General features: G+C 36.7%; 1 protein-coding gene across 1 annotated transcript; it reads right to left on the reverse strand.

Annotated features, from left to right (window-relative positions):
• Window positions 1–10914: 10914 nt before the first annotated feature.
• On the reverse strand, window positions 10915–13555 carry LOC107612214 (formin-like protein 21b). Its single transcript, XM_088495597.1, has 7 exons — window positions 13541–13555; window positions 13184–13282; window positions 12997–13038; window positions 12310–12378; window positions 12195–12245; window positions 12039–12120; window positions 10915–11105 (listed from the first exon to the last, which is right to left on the reverse strand). The coding sequence occupies exons 1-7, from the start codon at window positions 13544–13546 to the stop codon at window positions 10915–10917; spliced, it is 540 nt and encodes a 179-aa protein (XP_088351723.1). The 5' UTR covers window positions 13547–13555.
• Window positions 13556–21176: the final 7621 nt, after the last annotated feature.

A 21176-nucleotide genomic window follows, 5' to 3' on the forward strand; every position in this document is an offset into this window, starting at 1 on the left:
TCACTGCATGGCTAATCATCTGTCGGTTCTCGATCATGTTGGAATAGGATCCAGTGATCCTTTTGCGTCTGTCACTACGCCCAACACTCGCGAGTTTGAAGCTCGTCACAACCATCCCTTCCCAGATCCTACTCAGAATACCACAGACAATGTTTAGACTTTCCGGATCTCAAGAATGGCCGCCAATAATTCTAGCCTATACCATGAAGACTCTAATATCTCGGACTCGGTCCCCTGTTTTAGATACCTAAGAGATAGTCATTCTATTTCATCTTCATGTAGAACGGAAGTGGTTGTCAGGCACGCGTTCATAAGTGAGAATGGTGATGAGCATCACATAATCATCACATTCATCATGTTCTTGGGTGTGAATGAATATCTTAGAGAAGAAATAGGCTTGAGTTGAATAGAAAACAATAGTCCTTTGCATTAATTCATGAGGGACAGCAGAGCTCCACACCTTCATTTATGGTGTGTAGAAACTCTACCGTTGAAAATACATAAGTGATGAAGGTCCAGGCATCGCCGAATGGCCAGCCTCCCCAAATGGCATATGAATTCAAAAAATAGGGAAAAAGTAGTACAATAGTAAAAAGTTCTATTTACACTAAACTAGTCACTAGGGTTTACAGAGATAAGTAAATGATGTAGAAATCCACTTCCGGAGCCCACTTGGTATGTCCTTGGGCTGAGCATTGAAGCTTTCATGTGTAGAGACTTCTTTGGAGTTAAACGCCAGTTTGTAACTTGTTTTTGGCATTTAACTCTGCTTTGCAACTTGTTTCTGGCGTTTAACGCCAGAATAGGGCAGAAAGCTGGCGTTAAACGCCAGTTTGCGTCGTCTAAACTCGGGCAAAGTATGGACTATTATATATTGCTGGAAAGCCCTGGATGTCTACTTTCCAACGTAATTGAGAGCGTACCATTTCGTGGTATAGGCTAGGACTATTGACGGCCATTCTTGAGATCTGGAAAGTCTAAACCTTGTCTGTGGTATTCCGAGTAGGATCTAGGATGGGATGACTGTGACAAGCTTCAAACTCACGAGTGCTGGGCGTAGTGACAGACGCAAAAGGATCAATGGATCCTATTCCAACATGAGTGAGAACCGACAGATGATTAGCCATGCGGTGACAGCGCATTTGGACCATTTTCACTGAGAGGACGGATGGTAGCCATTGACAACGGTGATCCACCAACATACAGCTTGCCATGGAAGGAGCCCTACGTGCATGAAGAAGAAGACAGTAGGAAAGAAGAGATTCGGAAGACAGAGCATCTCCAAATCCTCAATCTGTTCTCTATTACTGCATAACAAGTATTATTTAATTTATGCTATTTACTCTTCATAAACCCAATCATTTTTATCACTAATTTTCTGACTAAGAATTACAAAATAACCATAGCTTGCTTCAAGCCAACAATCTCCGTGGGATCGACCCTTACTCACGTAAGGTATTACTTGGACGAACCAGTGCACTTGCTGGTTAGTGGTACGAGTTGTGAAAAGTGTGATTTACAATTCGTGCACCAATCGTCAAACAAATTTTTCGAAAAAGTAGCCTATTTATATAATGATACAATTCTATAAAGATAGATCTAATGGTCACTTAGATTTTATATAATCATGTTCAATAAGGATTGTCCTTTAAATAAAATTATGCACTATGGTAGTGGGAGATTTCATGTCTTGAAAAAACGTGATATTTATTATGCACTAGGTGTATTTTACAAAAAGTCAAGTAAACATGCTCAAGAGCAAAGGTGTTTAAAGTCAAAAGAGTTTTGATAAACATAAATGTGCATTAAAAAATTATAAACATGATTGATTGGCTCTAGTGCAAGTGGGAGATTATTTTGATAATAGTATGCCCAAGATCCAATCTATCATGATTGTTGGGAATAAGGAGTATGACCACAATCCAATCAATCATGTGTCAAATAATTTGTTATTATTATTTGGTGCGGTATTTGTAACCCACTAACTTACTAGCAAGTGCACTGGGTCGTACCAAGTAATACCTTACGTGAGTAAGGGTCGATCCCACGAGGATTGATGGATTAAGCAACAATAGCGTTTGATAGGATTAGTTAGAAAAACAGAAAAGAGTGTTTTGGTATTCAAAAAGCATTAAACAGTAAATTAAGAATTTTAGAAAGCAAGCAGCAAATGAGTTGTGAAATATATATGGGAAAACAGTTAAGGCTTCAGAGTTATCTATTTTCTGGATTGACTTTTCTTATTAACTATTTTAATCATGCAATATTTAATTCATGGCAAACTATTTGTGACTAGACCCTAATTCCTTAGACCTTCCTAGTCTCCTCTAAAGTTCATCAACTGCCAATTCCTTGGTCAATTAATTCCAATTAGAGGGTGATGATCAAATTTCAGTTTATATACCACAAGAATCCTAATTGTCCAAACATAAAGGGATTATATGTCACGTATCCCGTTAAATACAAACAATTAGAAATTTAGGATAATATATTTTCAAGCTATTGTTCAAGTAAAGAGCTTTTCCAAGTTATACAAGAACTCAAATAGAACATGGGTCATACTTCCGTTCCACCCAAATTCATAAAATAAAGAACGAAAACAATTATTGAAATATAAATCAAAACATGAATTAAAATAGAAAAATAATATTATCAATCCATACAATAGACAGAGCTTCTAACCTTAACAATGGAAGATTAGTTGCTCATGGAATATGGAATGTAAATTTGTATGGAATAATGTTGTGGAATGTTGTGCTGGAACCACCCTGTTGGGATCCCTTTTATAACTAATCCTAATAATTTAAAAATTAAATTTCTAAAATTAAAATTAAAATAATATCTTTTCCTCAAGTAAGATCTAAATTTCAATTCGAATTAATTAACAAGTCTTCAGCTGATGGGTGGGGACCACTTGATTTGTCCATTCTGCAGCTTCTAATCTGTGTTTTCTGGGCTAGAAACTGGGTCAAAACAGCCCAGAAATCGCCCCCAGCGTCTTTTTGCGTTTTCTGTACGTTGCGCATGTCACGCGTACGCGTCAGTCACGCGTACGCGTCGATGGTCCTTTCTGCGAGTCACGCGGACGCGTCGGTCACGCGCACGCGTCGCTGTGCAAATCTTCAAATCACACGTTCGCGTCAGTCACGCGCATGCGTCGCCATGGAAAGCTCCAATACACGCGTACGCGTCAGTCACGCTTGCGCGTCTCTCCTCGCCGCCATCTACTTTGATTCTTGTGCTGCAGAAACTCCATCAAATCCAGCCAAATGCTACCTAAAATAAACAGTATTACACAAAACTTAAAATAGCATCGATAGTGGCTAAAATATAATTAATTCTTTATTAATTTCAATAAATTATATGCAAATTCACTAGGAAAAGATAGGAAAGATGCTCACGCATCACAACACCAAACTTAAACTGTTGCTTGTCCTCAAGCAACCAAAACTAATATGAGCTTAGGATGTGAATTTGCATGAGAATGAGAGTTCGATTAAGCTCATGTCTCTTCTTATAGTGGGCTTTACAACTGCAATCCTGAACAGTTTTGGCATCTCACTTTATCCTTTGAAGTTCAGAATGATTGGCATCCATAGGAACTCAGAATTCAGATAGTGTTATTGATTCTCTTAGTTTAGTATGTTAATTCTTGAACACAGTTACTTTATGAGTCTTGGCCGTGACCCTAAGCATTTTTTTTTCCAGTATTACCATCGGATACATAAATGCCACAGACACATAAGTGAGTGAAACTTTTCAGATTGTGACTCAGCTTTGCTGGAGTCCCCAGTTAGAGGTGCCCAAAGTTCTTAAGCACACTCTTTTTGCTTTAGAACATGACTTTAACCACTCAGTCTCAAGCTTTTCACTTGACACCTTCATGCCACAAGCACATGGTTAGGGACAGCTTCATTTAGCCGCTTAGGCCAGGATTTTATTTCTTTGGGCCCTCCTATCCATTACTGCTCAAAGTCTTGGATCCTTTTTACCCTTTGCTTTTTAGTTTAAAGGGTTATTGGCTTTTTCTGCTTGCTTTTTTTTTATTTTTTTCTTTATTATTTTTTTCGCAAGCTTTGTGTTTTTCACTGCTTTTTCTTGCTTCAAGAATCAATTTTATGATTTTTCAGATTATCAATAACATTTCTCTTTTTCATCATTCTTTCAAGAGCCAACAATTTTAACATTCATAAACTTCATTATCAAAAATATGCACTGCTCAAGCATTCATTCAGAATCACAGTAAATACCACCACATCTAAGTAAATGAGACTACTCTAAAAATTAAACTCAAATTCTCATGCACTACATCTGTTCTTCTTTCTTTTTGATTTCAAGCTTAGTGGGCAATACATGAGACATCTTTCAGAATTAAAGCACTTAACAGAAAAGTTAAACAATAACCTATGAATTTACTAATAAAGGATCATGCAGCAAACAAAGCAAACTAGCAGAAAACCGGAACATATATAATAAAAGCGGGAAGAAAAAAATGAAAGGAACTCACCCACCTTAGTTATCTGAGCGGTCATTTTATTCTTCAGGTTGTGCTCCTTTGTGAAGATGATTCGCCTCCCTTTTGGTGCCATAGGAATAAAGAGAAAACCCTTAAGCGAAGCGTCAACACCAAACTTAAAGGTTTGCTTGTCCTCAAGCAAAGAAGAACTGAAAATAGAAAGAGACGAATATTATTATGAAAGAAAAAGGAAAGGATAAAAGAACAAGAGAGAATAGGGATTGGGAGAGAGAGAGAGAGAAAGAAAACTGGGCGGCGCAAACGACGCGTTCGCATACAGCAAGCGATCGCGTACGTCGTGCACTCTTCATAATGACGCGTTAGCGTCAGGCACGAGTCCGCGTGCCCTGGATTTTGTGCGATTCGCGCGAACCTAGCCGCACGCCCGTGTGACTTTCTGTTCGCATGGCTTGGGAGCCAAATTTTCATACGACACGTTCGCGTCATGCACGCGCACGCGTGGATGGCCATTTATGCAGATGATGCGGACGCGTCGGTCACGCGTTCGCGTGGGCAATTTTGTGTTTTTAGCATACTTCCAGCCCCAAGCCAGCATAACTCTCTGTCCAGACACCTTTTACGTCAATTTTTTGGGTCACGCGTCCGCGTGGGTGACGCGCCCGCGTGAATGGCAAAAATCACAAACGACGCGAACGCGTGGGGTACGCGTTCGCGTGGGATCGTTTTTGCTAAAGGCATGAGTCCAGCGCCACTCCCGCATAACTCTCTGTCAATTTTCATTTTTCACGAACACATGATTGACGCATTCGCGTCAATGACGCTTGCGCGCCGTGTGCCTCTCCCGCCTTTTTTTTTTTTGAAATATAGCTTGAGGCGTTCGGTTCTTGGAAGAACATAGCTGCATGATCAGAAAATTAGTAAGAACTCAATAAAAATAAAATAACTAAGAAAACTACTACTACGAAAAATAGCTAAGGATACGAAATTATCGGGTTGCCTCCCGACAAGCGCTTCTTTAACGTCACTAGCTTGACAATCATCTCTGCTAGTTCAGCAGATGAGTGGACCTCTGGCAATCAATCTTGCCTCCAAGATAGTGCTTCAACCTCTGGCCATTCACTGTAAATTTCTTGTCAGAATTCTCTTCCTGTATTTTCACATGACCGTACAGTGAAGCTCTGGTAACCATAAATGGTCCTGACCACCGGGATTTCACCTTCCCGGGAAAGAATTTGAACCTTGAATTGTATAGAAGCACTCTCTGTCCTGGCTCAAAGACTCTGATGGCTATCTTCTTGTCATGCAATAGCTTAGTTCTGTCATTATAGAGCTTGGCATTCTCATAGGCTGAGTATCTGAATTCATCAAGCTCATTCAACTAAAGCATTCGCTTAATTCCTGCAGCTTCTGAATTAAGGTTCAGGTACCTGATTGCCCAGTAAGCTTTATGCTCCAGTTCGACTGGTAAGTGATAGGCTTTGCCATAGACCAACTAATAAGGGGACATGCCAATAGGAGTCTTGTACGCTGTCCGGTTTGCCCAGAGAGCATCATCAAGCTTCCTAGACCAGTCCTTTCTTGAAATAATGACGGTCTTCTCTAAAATTCTATTAAGTTCCCTGTTAGAAACTTCAACATGTCTACTTGTCTGAGGGTGATAGGGGGTTGCCACTTTATAACGGACTCCATATCTATGCAGAAGAGAGTCCAGCTGTCTGTTACAGAAGTGACTTCCTCCATCACTAATGAGTGTCCTTGGGACACCAAACTGGCTGAAGATATATCTCTGAAGAAAGCTCATTACCACCTTGGCATCATTGGTGGGCAAAGCCACAGCTTCCACCCACTTGGACACATAGTCGACTGCCACTAAAATATAGTTATTTGAATGTGAGGGTAGGAAAGGTCCCATGAAATCAATACCCCACACATCAAATAACTCAACCTCAAGAATCCCCTGCTATGGCATTTCATGGTTGGTAGGGAGATTCGTGGCTTTTTCACATCTGTCACAGTGCTTTACAAATGCTCTTGAGCTCTGAAGAGAGTCGGCCAGTAAAACCCGCTCTGAAGGACCTTTGTAGCTGTCCTTTCACCACCAAAGTGGCCTCCATACTCAGAACCATGACATTGCCAAAGAATCTGCTGTTTTTCTTCATCTGGGACACAACTCCGGATAATTCCATCTGAACACCTTTTAAAAAGGTATGGTTTCTCCCAAATGTAGTACTTTGCATCAGTCAATAGCTTCTTCACTTGTTGCCTATTGTACTCCCTTAGGATAAAATTCATGGCCTTATAATTTGCAATGCCTGCAAACCATGGAGCCTGCTGAACGAGGAACAATTGCTCATCTGGAAATGTCTCAGTTACAGCTGTGAGTGGTTGCATTCCTACTTCAAGCTCAATTTTGGAGAGATGGTCAGTTACTTGATTTTCTGACCCTTTCCTGTCTTTTATCTCAATATCAAACTCCTGAAGGAGCAACACCCATCTGATTAATCTTGGTTTAGAATCCTGCTTGGTTAAAAGGTACTTCAAAGCAGCATGGTCAGTATAAACAATAACCTTAGAACCAAGTAAATAGGACCTAAACTTATCAACGGCATATACAACAGCTAATAATTCCTTTTCTGTAGTTGTGTAATTCTTTTGAGCATCATTTAACACACGACTGGCATAATAAATGACATGTACAAGCTTACCATGCCTCTGTCCTAAAATAGCTCCTATAGCAAAATCACTAGCATCACACATTAATTCAAATGGTAAATCCCAGTCAGGGGGAGCTATAATGGGAGCAGAGGTAAGGTTTGCTTTCAGAGTTTCAAAAGCATGCAGACAATCAGAATCAAAGACAAAAGGAACATCAACAACCAACAGGTTGCTCAATGGTTTAGCAATTTTAGAAAAATCCTTTATAAATCTTCTATAAAATCCTGCATGACCCAAGAAACTCCTAATTGCCTTAACATTAGTTGGTAGTGGTAATTTTTCAATTACCTCCACCTTTGCTATGTCAACCTCAATTCCCTTACTTGAAATCCGATGTCTAAGAACAATGCCTTCTGTAAAAATGGCATTTTTCCCAATTTAAAACAAGGTTTGATTCTTGACACCATTTCAAGACAAGAGATAAATAGTTAAGGCAGGATTCAAAAGAATTACCAAGAACAGAAAAGTCATCCATAAATATCTCAATAAACTTTTCAACCATATTAGAAAAAATTGAAAGTATACACCTCTGAAAAGTTGCTGGAGCATTGCAAAGTCCAAATGGCATTCTCCTGTAGGCAAATACTCCAAAGGGGCATATGAATGCTGTCTTCTCTTGATCTTGAGGGTCCACTGCAATTTGATTATATCCAGAATATCCATCTAGAAAACAATAAAAAGCATGACCAGCTAACCTCTCAAGCATCTGATCAATGAAAGGGAGGGGGAAATGATCCTTCCTTGTAGCAGTGTTGAGCCTCCTATAATCTAACCACATTCTCCATCCTGTGACTGTTCTTGTAGGAATAAGCTCATTCTTTTCATTCTTGATCACTATCATCCCTCCTTTCTTAGGAACTACTTGCACAGGACTTACCCAAGGACTGTCAGAAATAGGGTAAATAATACCTGCTTCCCATAATTTCATTACCTCTTTTTGGACCACCTCTTTCATAGTTGGATTGAGTCTCCTTTGTGGCTGCTCAACTGGTTTGGCATCATCTTCTAGGAGGATCTTGTGCATACACTTGGTTGGACTAATCCCTTTCAAGTCACTAATGGTCCACCCAAGAGCTGTTTTATGGCTCTTGAGCACTGAAACAAGCGCCTCTTCCCCTTCAGGCTTGAAGGAAGAGCTAATAATTACTGGATATGAATCATTTCCACCTAAGAACACATATTTTAGAGAAGGGGGGTAAGGGTTTGAGCTCAAGCTTGGGGGCTTTCTCCTCCTTGATTGGCGTGTTCATCAGCTCCTTTTGGGGTGGTGAATCGTCAACTTCAACTAATTCACACTCAGAAATAGGATCCAGAACATCATCAAGTACCTCAGTTTCTAGTACTTCTTGAATAAGTGGTTCAATAACATCTATTTTCATACACCCCTCAGAATCATTGGGGTGCTTGAGGGCTTCAAAAACATTTAGGACCACTTGTTCTTCATTGACCCTCAGGGTTAATTCACCCTTTTGCACATCAATCAGAGCTCTACCTGTAGCTAAAAAGGGTCTACCAAGTATAATAGAGGGTTTTACCTCCTCTTCCATGTCTAATATAACAAAATCAACAGGGAAAATAAATGGTCCTACTTTAACAAGTAAATCTTCAACTACACCCACAGGTAATTTAATAGAAAGATCAGCAAGTTGAAGAGAAATACGAGTGGGTTTTACCTCCTCAATTTGAAGCTTTTTCATCACTGAAAGTGGCATGAGGTTAATGCTAGCTCCAAGATCACATAAAGCTCTCTGAACACTGACTTCTCCAATTGTGCAAGGAATGACAAAGCTCCCTGGGTCTGGCATCTTCTCAGGAAGGGTGTGTTGAATAATAGCACTGCATTCCTTGGTTAACACCATGGTTTCTTGCTCCTTCCAATTCCTCTTGTGGGTCAACAACTCTTTCATAAATTTAGCATAGAGAGGCATTTGCTCCAGAGCCTCTGCAGAAGGGATGTTGATCTGCAGCTTCTTGAAAACATCTAAAAATTTAGAGAATTGCTTTTCTTTGGACGCCTTTTGAAGCCTTTGAGGATATGACATTTTTGGCTTGTATTCAGGGGCCTTTGGTAAGGTGGGATAAGTGTCAAAAGAGTCAGGAAATGGGTTGTCTGCACGTTTAGGAGGGGCGTGCTCTACTTCTTCCTTCTTCTCCTCTGAAGCTTCCTTTTCAACTAGATCTTCATTGACCTTAGTCTCAGAACCAGCTACCTTACCACTTCTCAATTGAATGGCCTTGCAATCTTCTCTTGGGTTCACCACTGTATCACCAGGGAATGTATTTGAAGACCTTTCAGGTAATTGCTTGCTCATTTGACCCATTTGTACCTCCAAGTTTCTAATGGAGGCTCTGGTTTCTTGTATGAAACTCATCATCATCTCCCATTTAGAATTTTCTTGGGATTTAGAATTTGCCTGCTGAGGTGGTTATTGTTGCTGAGACTGAAATTGGCGGTTATTATAGTTGTTCTGTTGAAAACTATCCTGAGAACTATTGTTGAAGTTCTGAGGTCTCTGAGGTTGATCTCTCCACCCAAAATTTGGGTAATTCCTCCACCCCTGATTATATGTCTTAGAATATAGATCATTGTTGGGATTTCTAGGACCACTTCCCATGTAATTCACCTGTTCAGAAGAAGGTTGAGCATAATCATAATTATCATTTTGCATAAAGTTACCTGCCACTACAAGAAAAACATCCATTCAGGTACACTTGAAAAATGTAGCCAAAAGTGAAAAAAAATGATGCCTTAGGCTACGGCTACGCTTTTTAGGGTGATTCCTATTCAGCCGTTGCCTATTCTCAAAGGCTACGCTTTTCTGCACCAAGGGATACGCTTTTGGTGTTTGGGAATAGGCTACGCTTTTCAAGTGATGCTGTGCAGGACCAAAGGCTACGCTTTTCAGCTTCCATTTTTACTAGAATAGGCTACGCTTTTCAACACTATTGCATCACCTGCCAAGCGTAGCCACATTATATTCCATGGCTACTTTTTATAAGTGTAGCCTTAGGTCCCTCGTTTTTTTTTTGTATACTATAGCTACTGTATATAAGTGTAGCCTTAGGTCCCTTATTATTTTATATATATATAATAATTCTATATTTTAAATTAAATGAGTTAAATATTATAAAATAAAAATAAATACATAATTATACTAAATAGTTTTTTTAAATAATAAAAATTATCTGTAACCAAAATATATTTATAATAATGATCCAAAAGTACTAGAATAATGTTAATTTTAAATATTCATACATCTCATATTAAAATAAATATAGCCATATCAAAATAACTATGATATCACTTAGAATTTACTACTAATACTCTATAAAAAATTAAAATATTATATCCTACATAAGTATCTTCTAATAAAAGTCATTAGTCAACTATACATGTATCCATTCCCAACACTACTCTATCTTAGCCAATAAACCACAATAATAATCAACTTAATCTTCATTATCATCATCCTCAATATTATCATGCATAATTATATAGAAAAGTAATTAGAAAAATATTTATAATGACATTTGCGATTATAAAAATTAAAAAACCAGACTCAAAACTATCAATGACTGATATCATTAATCCTTTCTGTACCGTGTACAAGTTTCACCAATGCATAGTAGTGTTTCACAAATCCAAAATTAGAATTCAAAGATAAAAAAAGTATAAGCTATAAACCGTAAGATAAAGAGCTATAATTTAAAAAATTATCACCCTAGCAGCTAGACAAAAATCCCCTGCCTCCTACCACAATGCCAAAATCAGAACTGTTGCCACAAAGTTTCCCTATTCTCTTCACATTTGAAAAGTTACACTCTCCTACACAAGCCAATCTTGAATTATTACTCCTCCAACTACTACTACTACATGCAGCAGCAACATATAGAACATGATTAGGACTAGCACCTAAAAACTAAAATTTTAATATATTATTATCATGTTATACATACTATATCTGCTGTTGTAACATTTTTATTTAAATTAAAACTAATAACTTTAATTTGAAAATACTAATACTATAAGTCTATAACCATAGCTAGTATTATTTGCTTTTTATCGGCAGATGAATAAAAAAATAGGGAAAAATTCATATATACCATGTCATCCCATGTTTCTAGTTCATGGTGAAAAGAAAAGAACCAAAAATAGCAATATAACTTTCAGCCATAGCAAACGAAAGTGCACAAAATCAGAAATACAACAACCAGAATTGTACAAACAATTTTCAGCCACAAACAAACGACGGAAGTGACACACATATCATTGCAAGAAGTCAAAGGAGGAGATATGTGCTCAGTTTTACAGGGGAACAAAGTGAAACAGAACCAATAAACCAACCAAACTAGCAATTAGCAGTTGAATAATTTTCTTTTTCCAACCAAGCATAAATCATCACCTTAGTCGCAGCTTCCAGGCTTACAAGGTCTAAGTGGAAGTCAAGCAGTCCAGGTGACCTACCAGCTAGAACCTAGAGCCAAAATAGCAAACTGGAAAGAAGGTAAGTGATCAAATGATATATTCCTTTAGTGCAATTGTTATTATACCTTGCAAAGATAGTGCATCAGTGTCATCTTATTGTTAGAAGCACGAGTGTCAGTAAGCTTTAAAAGACTATCCTACTTGAATCCAATTGCGGATCTTGCATAAATTAAATAAATAAATAGTAATCCATAAACTGTAAGTTTACGTTAGACAAGATCTAACAGAATCAAATTAAATTTTAACTGCTGAAAAATTAAGAAGGGCCTGTGATTATCCAAACATAGAAAATTGAGAGAGCTAGAACGATGTCCTAGAGAATGATAAGGACATTAACATTTAAAGGAAAAAAGTACATACCCCTAGCTGTTCCTTGATTTAATGTATCACCCAAAAAAAAAAGAATTTTCTTCATGATCTTAAGCTTGACAGACTTTCGGACCTATTCCCAAGAGAAAATGCATGAGGTCAAAGAAATACCAATAACACGATTTGTTAGTTTCATGCACAATGTACCTCTTCACAAGCAGAGTTCACAGTTTTTAAACTCTTCTTAAATTCTGTAACCTGCAAAAAGAAAAAAGCATAACTGAATCAAACATAAAGAAAAATATAGCAAGCACCACCATACCTGAGACAGAAATTGAATCTTGAAAGAGAATACTCTTAACTTTAACTCTACTCGTGGCACCTTCATCAGCTATAAAAAATACTGAAACATGACCAAATATATACAAGGATATGATTATAGATACATAGTATGATATTGCATTAGGAAAGGCCAAAAGAATTGTTTTATAACCAACATCTAAAGGAAAAGCGGGGACATGTAATAAATTGCTTCTTTCTTTCTAGAAGCAGAGCAGGCAACAACAAATCTGTAACTATACGTGATATAGATCTTGAATTCATATGAGCTGCCTTCCAAGGAAACAGACTTCTTGCACAATTTTATTGATCATTATCATATGTTAGATTCACTTCCAAAATCAAAGCCTTGCCGCATTCAGTTCTTTAACCTTTACAGCTAATTATTTATACCCAGAATTTTGCAATTTCCAATTTCCATGCCAACAATTGTTTTTTCTTTTTTTTCCCTTCAAATAAGTTTCCTCTCTTCTCTACTTCATTTCTCCACCATTCCTCCCAACTCCCTATCAGATTTTAAAGTAAGTAAAGGGTCTAAGAAATCAAATGCTGGTAGACGGATCCTAGTTATGGAGCCTACAAACAGTATCCTATATAATTCTGAGTACTTAGATTTACACTAAATTAGCTATCATAAATAATGATATGGCTATAACAAATTAGTACACACTTGTTCGCATTTTTCCAAATTCTCTTTGTCACCAGTGTATCCCTTCATAAACAAGGAGAATCAAAATTAGAAAAGCAAACAAACCAGAGTAAAAGATATGTTTCCGTAACAGCAGACGCCAAATGAGAAACCTTAGCTGACAAAACAAGATGTAAGAATTAAGTATGATAAGTTTGTTAATCTTTACCTTCAAAAGTTCCATCTCTTCTTTGGTAGGACAAAACTTAATGAGATTTTCCACCTGATCTACATCTAATACTGATTCATCCATAGCCAGCACAGCAGCCTGAGAATATCCATTTTAACATGTTAGATAATACTTAACCACATTATTCGAGGTGGATATTTCAGATTTGCTGGCAAGAGCTATTATCGGTGGCCTTAGGCACATATACAAGTCAATCAAATTTCAATAAGCATCTTCTATGTAAATAAAAAACACTAATATTTACTAGAAAGCAACATGCATAAGAATGATATTTTCATTATAAAATCTTCTATCCTGAATGATCAAAAAATTTATTCACGCCAATTTTCAGCTTACCATCATATCAGGAAGTAATATCTTAACCTACCAAATCAATGAATACAAGTATGTAACCAATAATACTGGATTATTCTTTGAACCACTAGATGTGAACGAACCTTAGTCTCATTAGTCTTTGTATCCTTTCCACTGACTTTGCCTTCCTGGAACAGATTCAGCGCCTGACACAGGCTGCACGGATCCAATATCAGTGATGAGAAGGAAGAGCTTAAAGAACCATTGATCAATAATTCCCAATCTTCTGGCTTCTATCTGCATTAGCTCTGCAAATTCATAGCACACACAAACCACAAATGGTGTTAGAAATAATAAACTCTGTTTGAAGAGGCGACAATTCGCACACTTGAGGCCAATAATCTTCTCAAACAAAACAGAAAATCCTAACGAAGCAAGAAGCAGAAACTCATAAAATTAGAAAGCCCAAAAAATAAAACCCCCAAAGCCTTCAAAAATTCACAGAAGAAAAATCCATACACAGAGAACAAGTGAGATAGAGGGTGAGACAAAGAGAGAGCGAATGAGATAAAAAGTGAGATGACGAGCGACAAAGAGAATGAGATTGAGAATTATTGTAGGTGGTCTGTGATTGCTTCTCAGCTACCAGGAAGCTAAAACCATTCATGCAGTAAAACCCCTAATTAAAAACCCTAAAATTGGAACCTAAAACCTCCCAAATTTCACAGAACAAACTGAAAATCGATACATACCTTCTCAGGTGAGCGACGATGATGATGCTGAGCGACGACGACGATGCTGAGCGGCGACAGTGAGCACACGCGATGATGATGCTGAGTGGCGACGGTGAGTGCACGAGATGGCGATGCTGAGGCGACGGTCAGCGCATGCAACGACGATGGTCCGTGCGGCGGAGCCCTAGCCGGCGTCGTCCTCTCCTTCCTTTCCCTCTCCTCTCTTCTTCTCTTCTTCTTCCCATTCTCCACTTTTCTGATTTTTTTCCTCTTTTGTGTGTGTGTTGAGTGAGGATGAGAGTGTGAGCTGGTGAGTAGTGAGCTGGTGAGCGGCGCAGTGATGTGGTGAGTGGTGGGTGGTGATTGGCGGTGAGTGGTGACTGGGTGATGAGCGAGGGTTCTTCGCGATGATGAGTGATGAGCTTTGGAGGGAACAAAGGCGCTGTGATTCATGTGGTTCCAGAAAGGGGATAAAGGGGATAATGAGCTTTGGAGGGAACGAAAATTTCACTAAGTGTTGTGAGTTTGCTTTAATTTGGATCGAAAAAAAAAAAGAGGGAAAAGCGCTTATTAGGCATCATTTTAAAAGCGTACCCAAAACTTAATAAATAGGCTACCTTCAAAAAGTGTTCCCTTTGATATAAAAAGTGGACCCATAGATATTAACATAGGGCTACGCTTTATAAGTGATTTCTATAATACCTAAGGCTACACTTTTTAAATGATGCCAGAATTGTGTTTTGTTTTCTCTAAAAAAAAGGCAACACTGAGAAAAGCGTAGCCTATTCTATAAATAGGCTATGCTTTTCAAATGTAGCTTAAAAAAACGTAGCTGAATGGGTATTTTTCTTGTAGTGTGCCATGTCATAGGAGACTTCCTGTGGTGGATTTTGGGTGTTGATAGCTGAGACTTGCATGCCACCCATCTGTTGAGTAAGTAGATTTATTTGCTGAGACATCAGCTTATTCTGAGCAAGAAGAGCATTAACAGCTTCTACTTCCAACACGCCTCTCCTCTGAGGGGTCTCAGAGTTCACAGGATTCCTGTTAGATGAGTATAAATATTGGTTGCTTACAACCAATTCAATAAGCTCAATAGTCTCCTCTGGTGTCTTCTTCTTGTGCAGTGAACCGCCTGCAGAAGTGTCTAGGCTCATCTTGGATATCTCACCCAAACCTTCATAAAAGATATCTAGTTGGGTCCATTTGGAGAACATGTCCGGAGGGCATTGCCTAGTCAGTAGCTTGTATCTCTCCCAAGCTTCATAAAGTGTTTCACTCTCTTTCTGTCTGAAGGTCTGAACCTCTAACCTAAGCTTAGTCAGCTTCTTTGGTGGGAAAAATTTAGTGAAAAACTCTGTAACAACCTTGTCCCAAGTATTCAGACTCTCCTTTGGTTGTGAATCTAGCCATAGCTTTGCTTTATCCCTCACAGCAAACGGGAAAAGCATGAGTTTGTACACCTCTGGGTTCACTCCATTTGTCTTCACAGTATCACATATCTGCAGAAAATCAGATATAAATTGATTTGGGTCTTCGTGAGGAAGACCATGATACTGGCAATTTTGTTGCACCAGGGTGACCAATTGTGGCTTCAACTCAAAGTTGTTTGCAGTTATAGGAGGCACCACAATGCTCTTTCCATAAAGATCTGCAGTAGGAGCAGAATAAGAGCCAAGCACTCTCCTTTGTTGATCATCCCTATTCGGATTTGCCACATTGGCATTAACATTATTATTGGGATCCATAGTCGATTCTGTAGCCTTGCAAAGTCTTGCTTGTTGTGAACGCCACCTGAAAGTTCTTTTAGGTTCAGGATCAAAGTCTAAGAGATGTTCTTTGTCTCTGTTCCTGCGCATACACAAGCAGAAAACAAGAAAAGATGGGACTCTCTACGTCAGAGTGCAGAGAAGACCCTGTGAGGTAACCTGTGTAAAATAATAAAATAAAAATACTAAATAAAAAAAATTCAAAAATTTAAAAGAAAAAATAAACAGAAAAATTAAAATAAAATTAACTGTGTAACACCAAACTTAAATTCAGAAATAAATTTTAGTGCTATTTTATTTATTTAAATATTATTTTTTATCAAATAATAAAAGTAAAATAAAAAAAAGGTTACGGTATAAAGGGGAGGGGTAAATGAAAAAGAAAAGAAAAAAAATAATGTAAACAAAAAAAAGAAAAAAAAAGTAACGTAAAGGGAAAACGAAAAAAAAGAAAAAAAATAACGTAAAAAATTGCAAAATAAAAAAATAATAATAAAAGGAAAATTTATATATAAAAAAATTATCTAATCTAAGCAATCAAACAACGAATAGTTGTTAATCACTATCAATCCCCGACAACGGCGCCAAAAACTTGGTGCGGTATTTGTAACCCACTAACTTATTGGCAAGTGCACCGGGTCGTACCAAGTAATACCTTACGTGAGTAAGGGGAGGATTGATGGATTAAGCAACAATAGCGTTTGATAGGATTAGTTAGACAAACAGAAAAGAGTGTTTTGGTATTCAAAAAGCAATAAATAGTAAATTAAGAATTTCAGAAAGCAAGCATCAAATGAGTTCTGAAATATATATGGAAAAACAGTTAAGGCTTTAGAGTTATCTATTTTTTGGATTGACTTTTCTTATTAACTATTTTAATCATGCAAGATTTAATTCATGGCAAACTATTTGTGACTAGACCCTAATTTCTTAGACCTTCCTAGTCTCCTCTAAAGTTCATCAACTGCCAATTCCTTGGTCAATTAATTCCAATTAGAGGGTGATGATCAAATTTCAGTTTATATACCACATGAATCCTAATTGTCCAAAAATAAAGGGATTATATGTCACGTATCCCGTTAAATACAAACAATTAGAAATTTAGGATAATATGTTTTCAAGCTATTGTTCAAGTAAAGAGCTTTTCCAAGTTATACAAGAACTCAAATAGAACATGGGTCATACTTCCGTTCCACCCAAATTCATAAAATAAAGAAGGAAAACAATTATTGAAATATAAATCAAAACATGAATTAAAATAGAAAAATAATATTATCAATCCATACAATAGACAGAGCTCCTAACCTTAACAATGGAAGATTAGTTGCTCATGGAATATGGAATGTAAATTTGTATGGAATAATGTTGTGGAATGTTGTGCTGGAACCAACCTGTTGGGATCCCTTTTATAACTAATCCTAATAATTTAAAAATCAAATTTCTAAAATTAAAATTAAAATAATATCTTTTCCTCAAATAAGATCTGAATTTAAATTCGAATTAATTAACAAGTCTTCAGCTGATGCGTGGGGACCACTTGATTTGTCCATTCTGCAGCTTCTAATCTGTATTTTCTGGGTTAGAAACTGGGTCAAAACAGCATAGAAATCGTCCCCAGTGTCTTTTTGCTTTTTCTGCACGTTGCGCATGTCACGCGTACATGTCAGTCACGCGTACGCGTTGATGGTCCTTTCTGCGAGTCATGCGGATGCGTCTGTCACGCGCACGCGTCACTGTGCAAATCTTCAAATCACGCGTTCGCGTCAGTCACGAGCACGCGTCGCCATGGAAAGCTCCAAATCACGCGTACGCGTCTGTCACGCGTGCGCGTCGCTCCTCGTTGCCATCTCCTTTGATTCTTGTGCTGTAGAAACTCCATCAAATCCAGCCGAATGCTTCCTAAAATAAACAGTATTGCACAAAACTCAAAATAGCATCCATAGTGGCTAAAATATAATTAATTCTTTATTAATTTCAATAAATTAGATGCAAATTCACTATGAAAAGATAGGAAAGATGCTCACGCATCATTATTATATTAAAATGTTAATATAATAAGGTCCTTGACTAAATTTAGAGATTTATCATTGTGATAGTGATCATAATATTGAGAGATAAATCTTTTATAATTTAATCTAAATTGTTCTTGGTCATAGGATTATTAAAAATGACATTAATAATCCAGAAAGATCAATATATATATAATGATCTTCATTGGATGAAGATTAATAGATCTCATTTATTAAATTATATATATAGATGGTGCATATAGAGATATGACCATTGAACTGACTGACTTTGAAAATTCCTAATGGTTATAATTACCGTATATTTGTCAATAGGATATTCTCAAGATGAACATAGTAATAGAGTTTCCTTTGACCTGCGACTATCATAGTAATTAACAATGTATTTATTATACTTTGATTCCGGACACCTAATACCCTAGGGTTCTAGTTGAATGGATATTGGGTATGATTTAAATACTTGTAGAATTAATGATGAGTCAATAAGGAATCCGTCAACTCTCGGTAAAGAGTTTGAGCTCTATGATTATAATGATTGAGATGAATAAAACCTTGGCCAAGGGGATTGAATGAATGAAGAAATGAGTTTCTTAGGTCATTCATAATTCATTATAATAATGGTAACAAGTTAGAGTTTGACAATTAAACCATACTCTAAGGGTTAACCAAGAGCTGGAAAGATGGAAGGAATTATATTTTGTTCTTCTGAGGTTCTTAGTAAAAATATATATTACTTCATACTACCAGGTCATTGAGGAGTGTTGCTAGACGCCACCCTTGATTAGTAAATTTAGTATGACTAATTTACTACCCACTTAGTATTGAACCTATGGGGTCACACACTAATGAGTGTTCTAATCTTTGTTATAGAATTATTTAATTATTATTTTGATTTGATCAAATAAATAATTATATTAATTCAAATGGAATATTATTATGTTCTTTGCTAGCACCAAGAATATAATAATAATATGATAATTGAGAATATTAAATGAGATTTAAGAATAATTAGTTATTCTATTTCTAAACTTGAATTCTAAATTCGGACGAGATCCTAACTGATTCTGTTTCAAATTGAGTTATGATACGATTCATAAATTTGAAAGATTCAGATTTAGAATTTCAAGATATGATTTAAATTTGAATTGAGATTCAAATTTAAAATCAGTAACAAATCTCATACTGTATATGTGTATGCCAAGACTAAAGGAATTAAAGGAGAGAATAACAAGGGTTTTTATTCCTTTACCTCTACACACATAAATGTATGTGAACCTAATTCTTGGAGAAGAATTTTATGGTGTGCAAAAGTTGCAAACAGGTTCTCAATTTAGATCAGATATCCATTGGTCAAAGAGTGGACAACAAAGGTTGGTCTCGGTGTGGATACGCATAGCGCCTTCGTACCATCGAAGGAGGAAAAGATTTTTACTAGCGTACTCAGGTATTTAGATCTGATCTACTATATATTTATTATTAGAATAAAGTTTAAGCACAAAATAGATCTTTAGGATTACTTTCTTTTCTTTCGCTACCTGTTATGAACACATGGTAATCCTTCATAGCTGTAAGGTGATGCGGAGGCATAATGGAAAGGAAAAAAAAAGAGAGAAATAAAGGATGGAAAAGATACTTAAAGGGAAAGGAAAGGAATGAGAAACTAGGAAAGTAAGGGTAATTGATATTGTATTTTGAATGGGCCTTTGTGCCGAGTGCTAATGCGGAAGTGCCTGCCTAACTGATAGCCTAAGATTGCTAACGCGGGAATATCCGGCTAACTGATAGTATACTGTATGTTTAATTGGGCCTTTGTGCCAAACTGCTAATGCGAAAGTGCCCGCCTAACGGATAGCCTGAGATTGCTAATGCGGAAATGTTCACCTAACTGATAGCACTGTTCCTTACTGTGATACACCTTAAAATGTTATTATAATGAGGCCCAATTGACACGGGTAACCGTGATTCCAAGGTGTCTAATTGACACAGTAAGGGGACCATATTCGGGGTTCACTCCGAGTAACGTCGGATTGGGGGTAGACAACCGACGCATGAGCTCATGGCCTGCGCTAGGAATAGGCATGCATTATATTGTTTGCACATTTGCATTTGATTGTGTTTGCTTATCTTGTTTCTCTATGATTTTACTGTTTGTCTTATTGCAATTTATTTGTCTGTTGATCTGTTTCTTGTGCTATTAGTTGGTGTATTAAGGTGACTGAGAATTGAGATTTGTTTTAAGGTCGGAAAATTAAAGAAGATAATTAATTATATGAAGTAAGAGTAAAAAATATTTCCAAAGGTTTAACAAAATAGTTTTATTAAGTAAAGTTAATTATTTTCATGTTAATCATTACTTTTACGACATTCCCATTCTCTACTAAGAACGTGTAGTTTGTTCTCACTCCCAAAATCTTCCACCCTTTCAATGACACAGGTTCGAAGACTCAGTTTGAAGCTGCAGGTGATTATTAGTCTTATTTAAGTTAAGTTTATGGGTTGGGTTGTTTTCATAGAATTTCCTCGCCTTTGTTATTTAGATTTTTATTTTATACAGAGGGATAGGAATTGTATCTGAGTTTTTTTGAATTTTTTTTGTATAATATTTATCATTATTAATAATTAAGTGATTGTTATTACTTGTGTTTTTTTTATGAATGATTTTGATTAATGAGAAACAAAATTTTCTGCTATTTTCTTAAAAATTGAAACGTGATATCGAACTAAAGGCTCAATATTAAATAGTAAATAAGGAAAATAGGTCAGTAACGCCTGGTTTTTGGTACGATCATGACGTACTGAAAGTTAAGGTGTTACAAAAATAATATTAACAAATATCATATAATTATAAAATAATTATACTATAATTACTAAAAATATTTAATATTTTTTATTTATACATATTTAATAATATTTATATTTGGATTTCACTGGCTTTAAACGGTCTTAGGACTAGACCGAACCAGTTAAATGTCCGATTCACTGGTTTTTTGGTCGAATCGGCCGGTTCGGTTTGTAAAACTCAGAGCTTTTGAAAATTTTATTATAAACCAATTCTAATTTAATTTATAAGTTAAAAACTTTAAATTTAGAAATGATTTTATTAAATATAATTAAATTAAGTTTTTATAATTTGAGTTTAAATTAAATT

This window comes from Arachis ipaensis, chromosome B8 (genome assembly GCF_059453495.1).
Source record: "Arachis ipaensis isolate K30076 ecotype BB chromosome B8, ASM5945349v1, whole genome shotgun sequence".
Classification (NCBI taxonomy): domain Eukaryota; kingdom Viridiplantae; phylum Streptophyta; class Magnoliopsida; order Fabales; family Fabaceae; genus Arachis; species Arachis ipaensis.

Bases quoted from the DNA above. Each gene is read 5' to 3' on its own strand.
- LOC107612214 (XM_088495597.1), bottom strand. The intron at 12,246-12,309 runs GTATGGTGGTGC...TTCTTTTTGCAG, and splicing joins AGATTCAATTTCTGTCTCAG to GTTACAGAATTTAAGAAGAG. The intron at 12,121-12,194 runs GTACATTGTGCA...TCTTGGGAATAG, and splicing joins TGAACTCTGCTTGTGAAGAG to GTCCGAAAGTCTGTCAAGCT.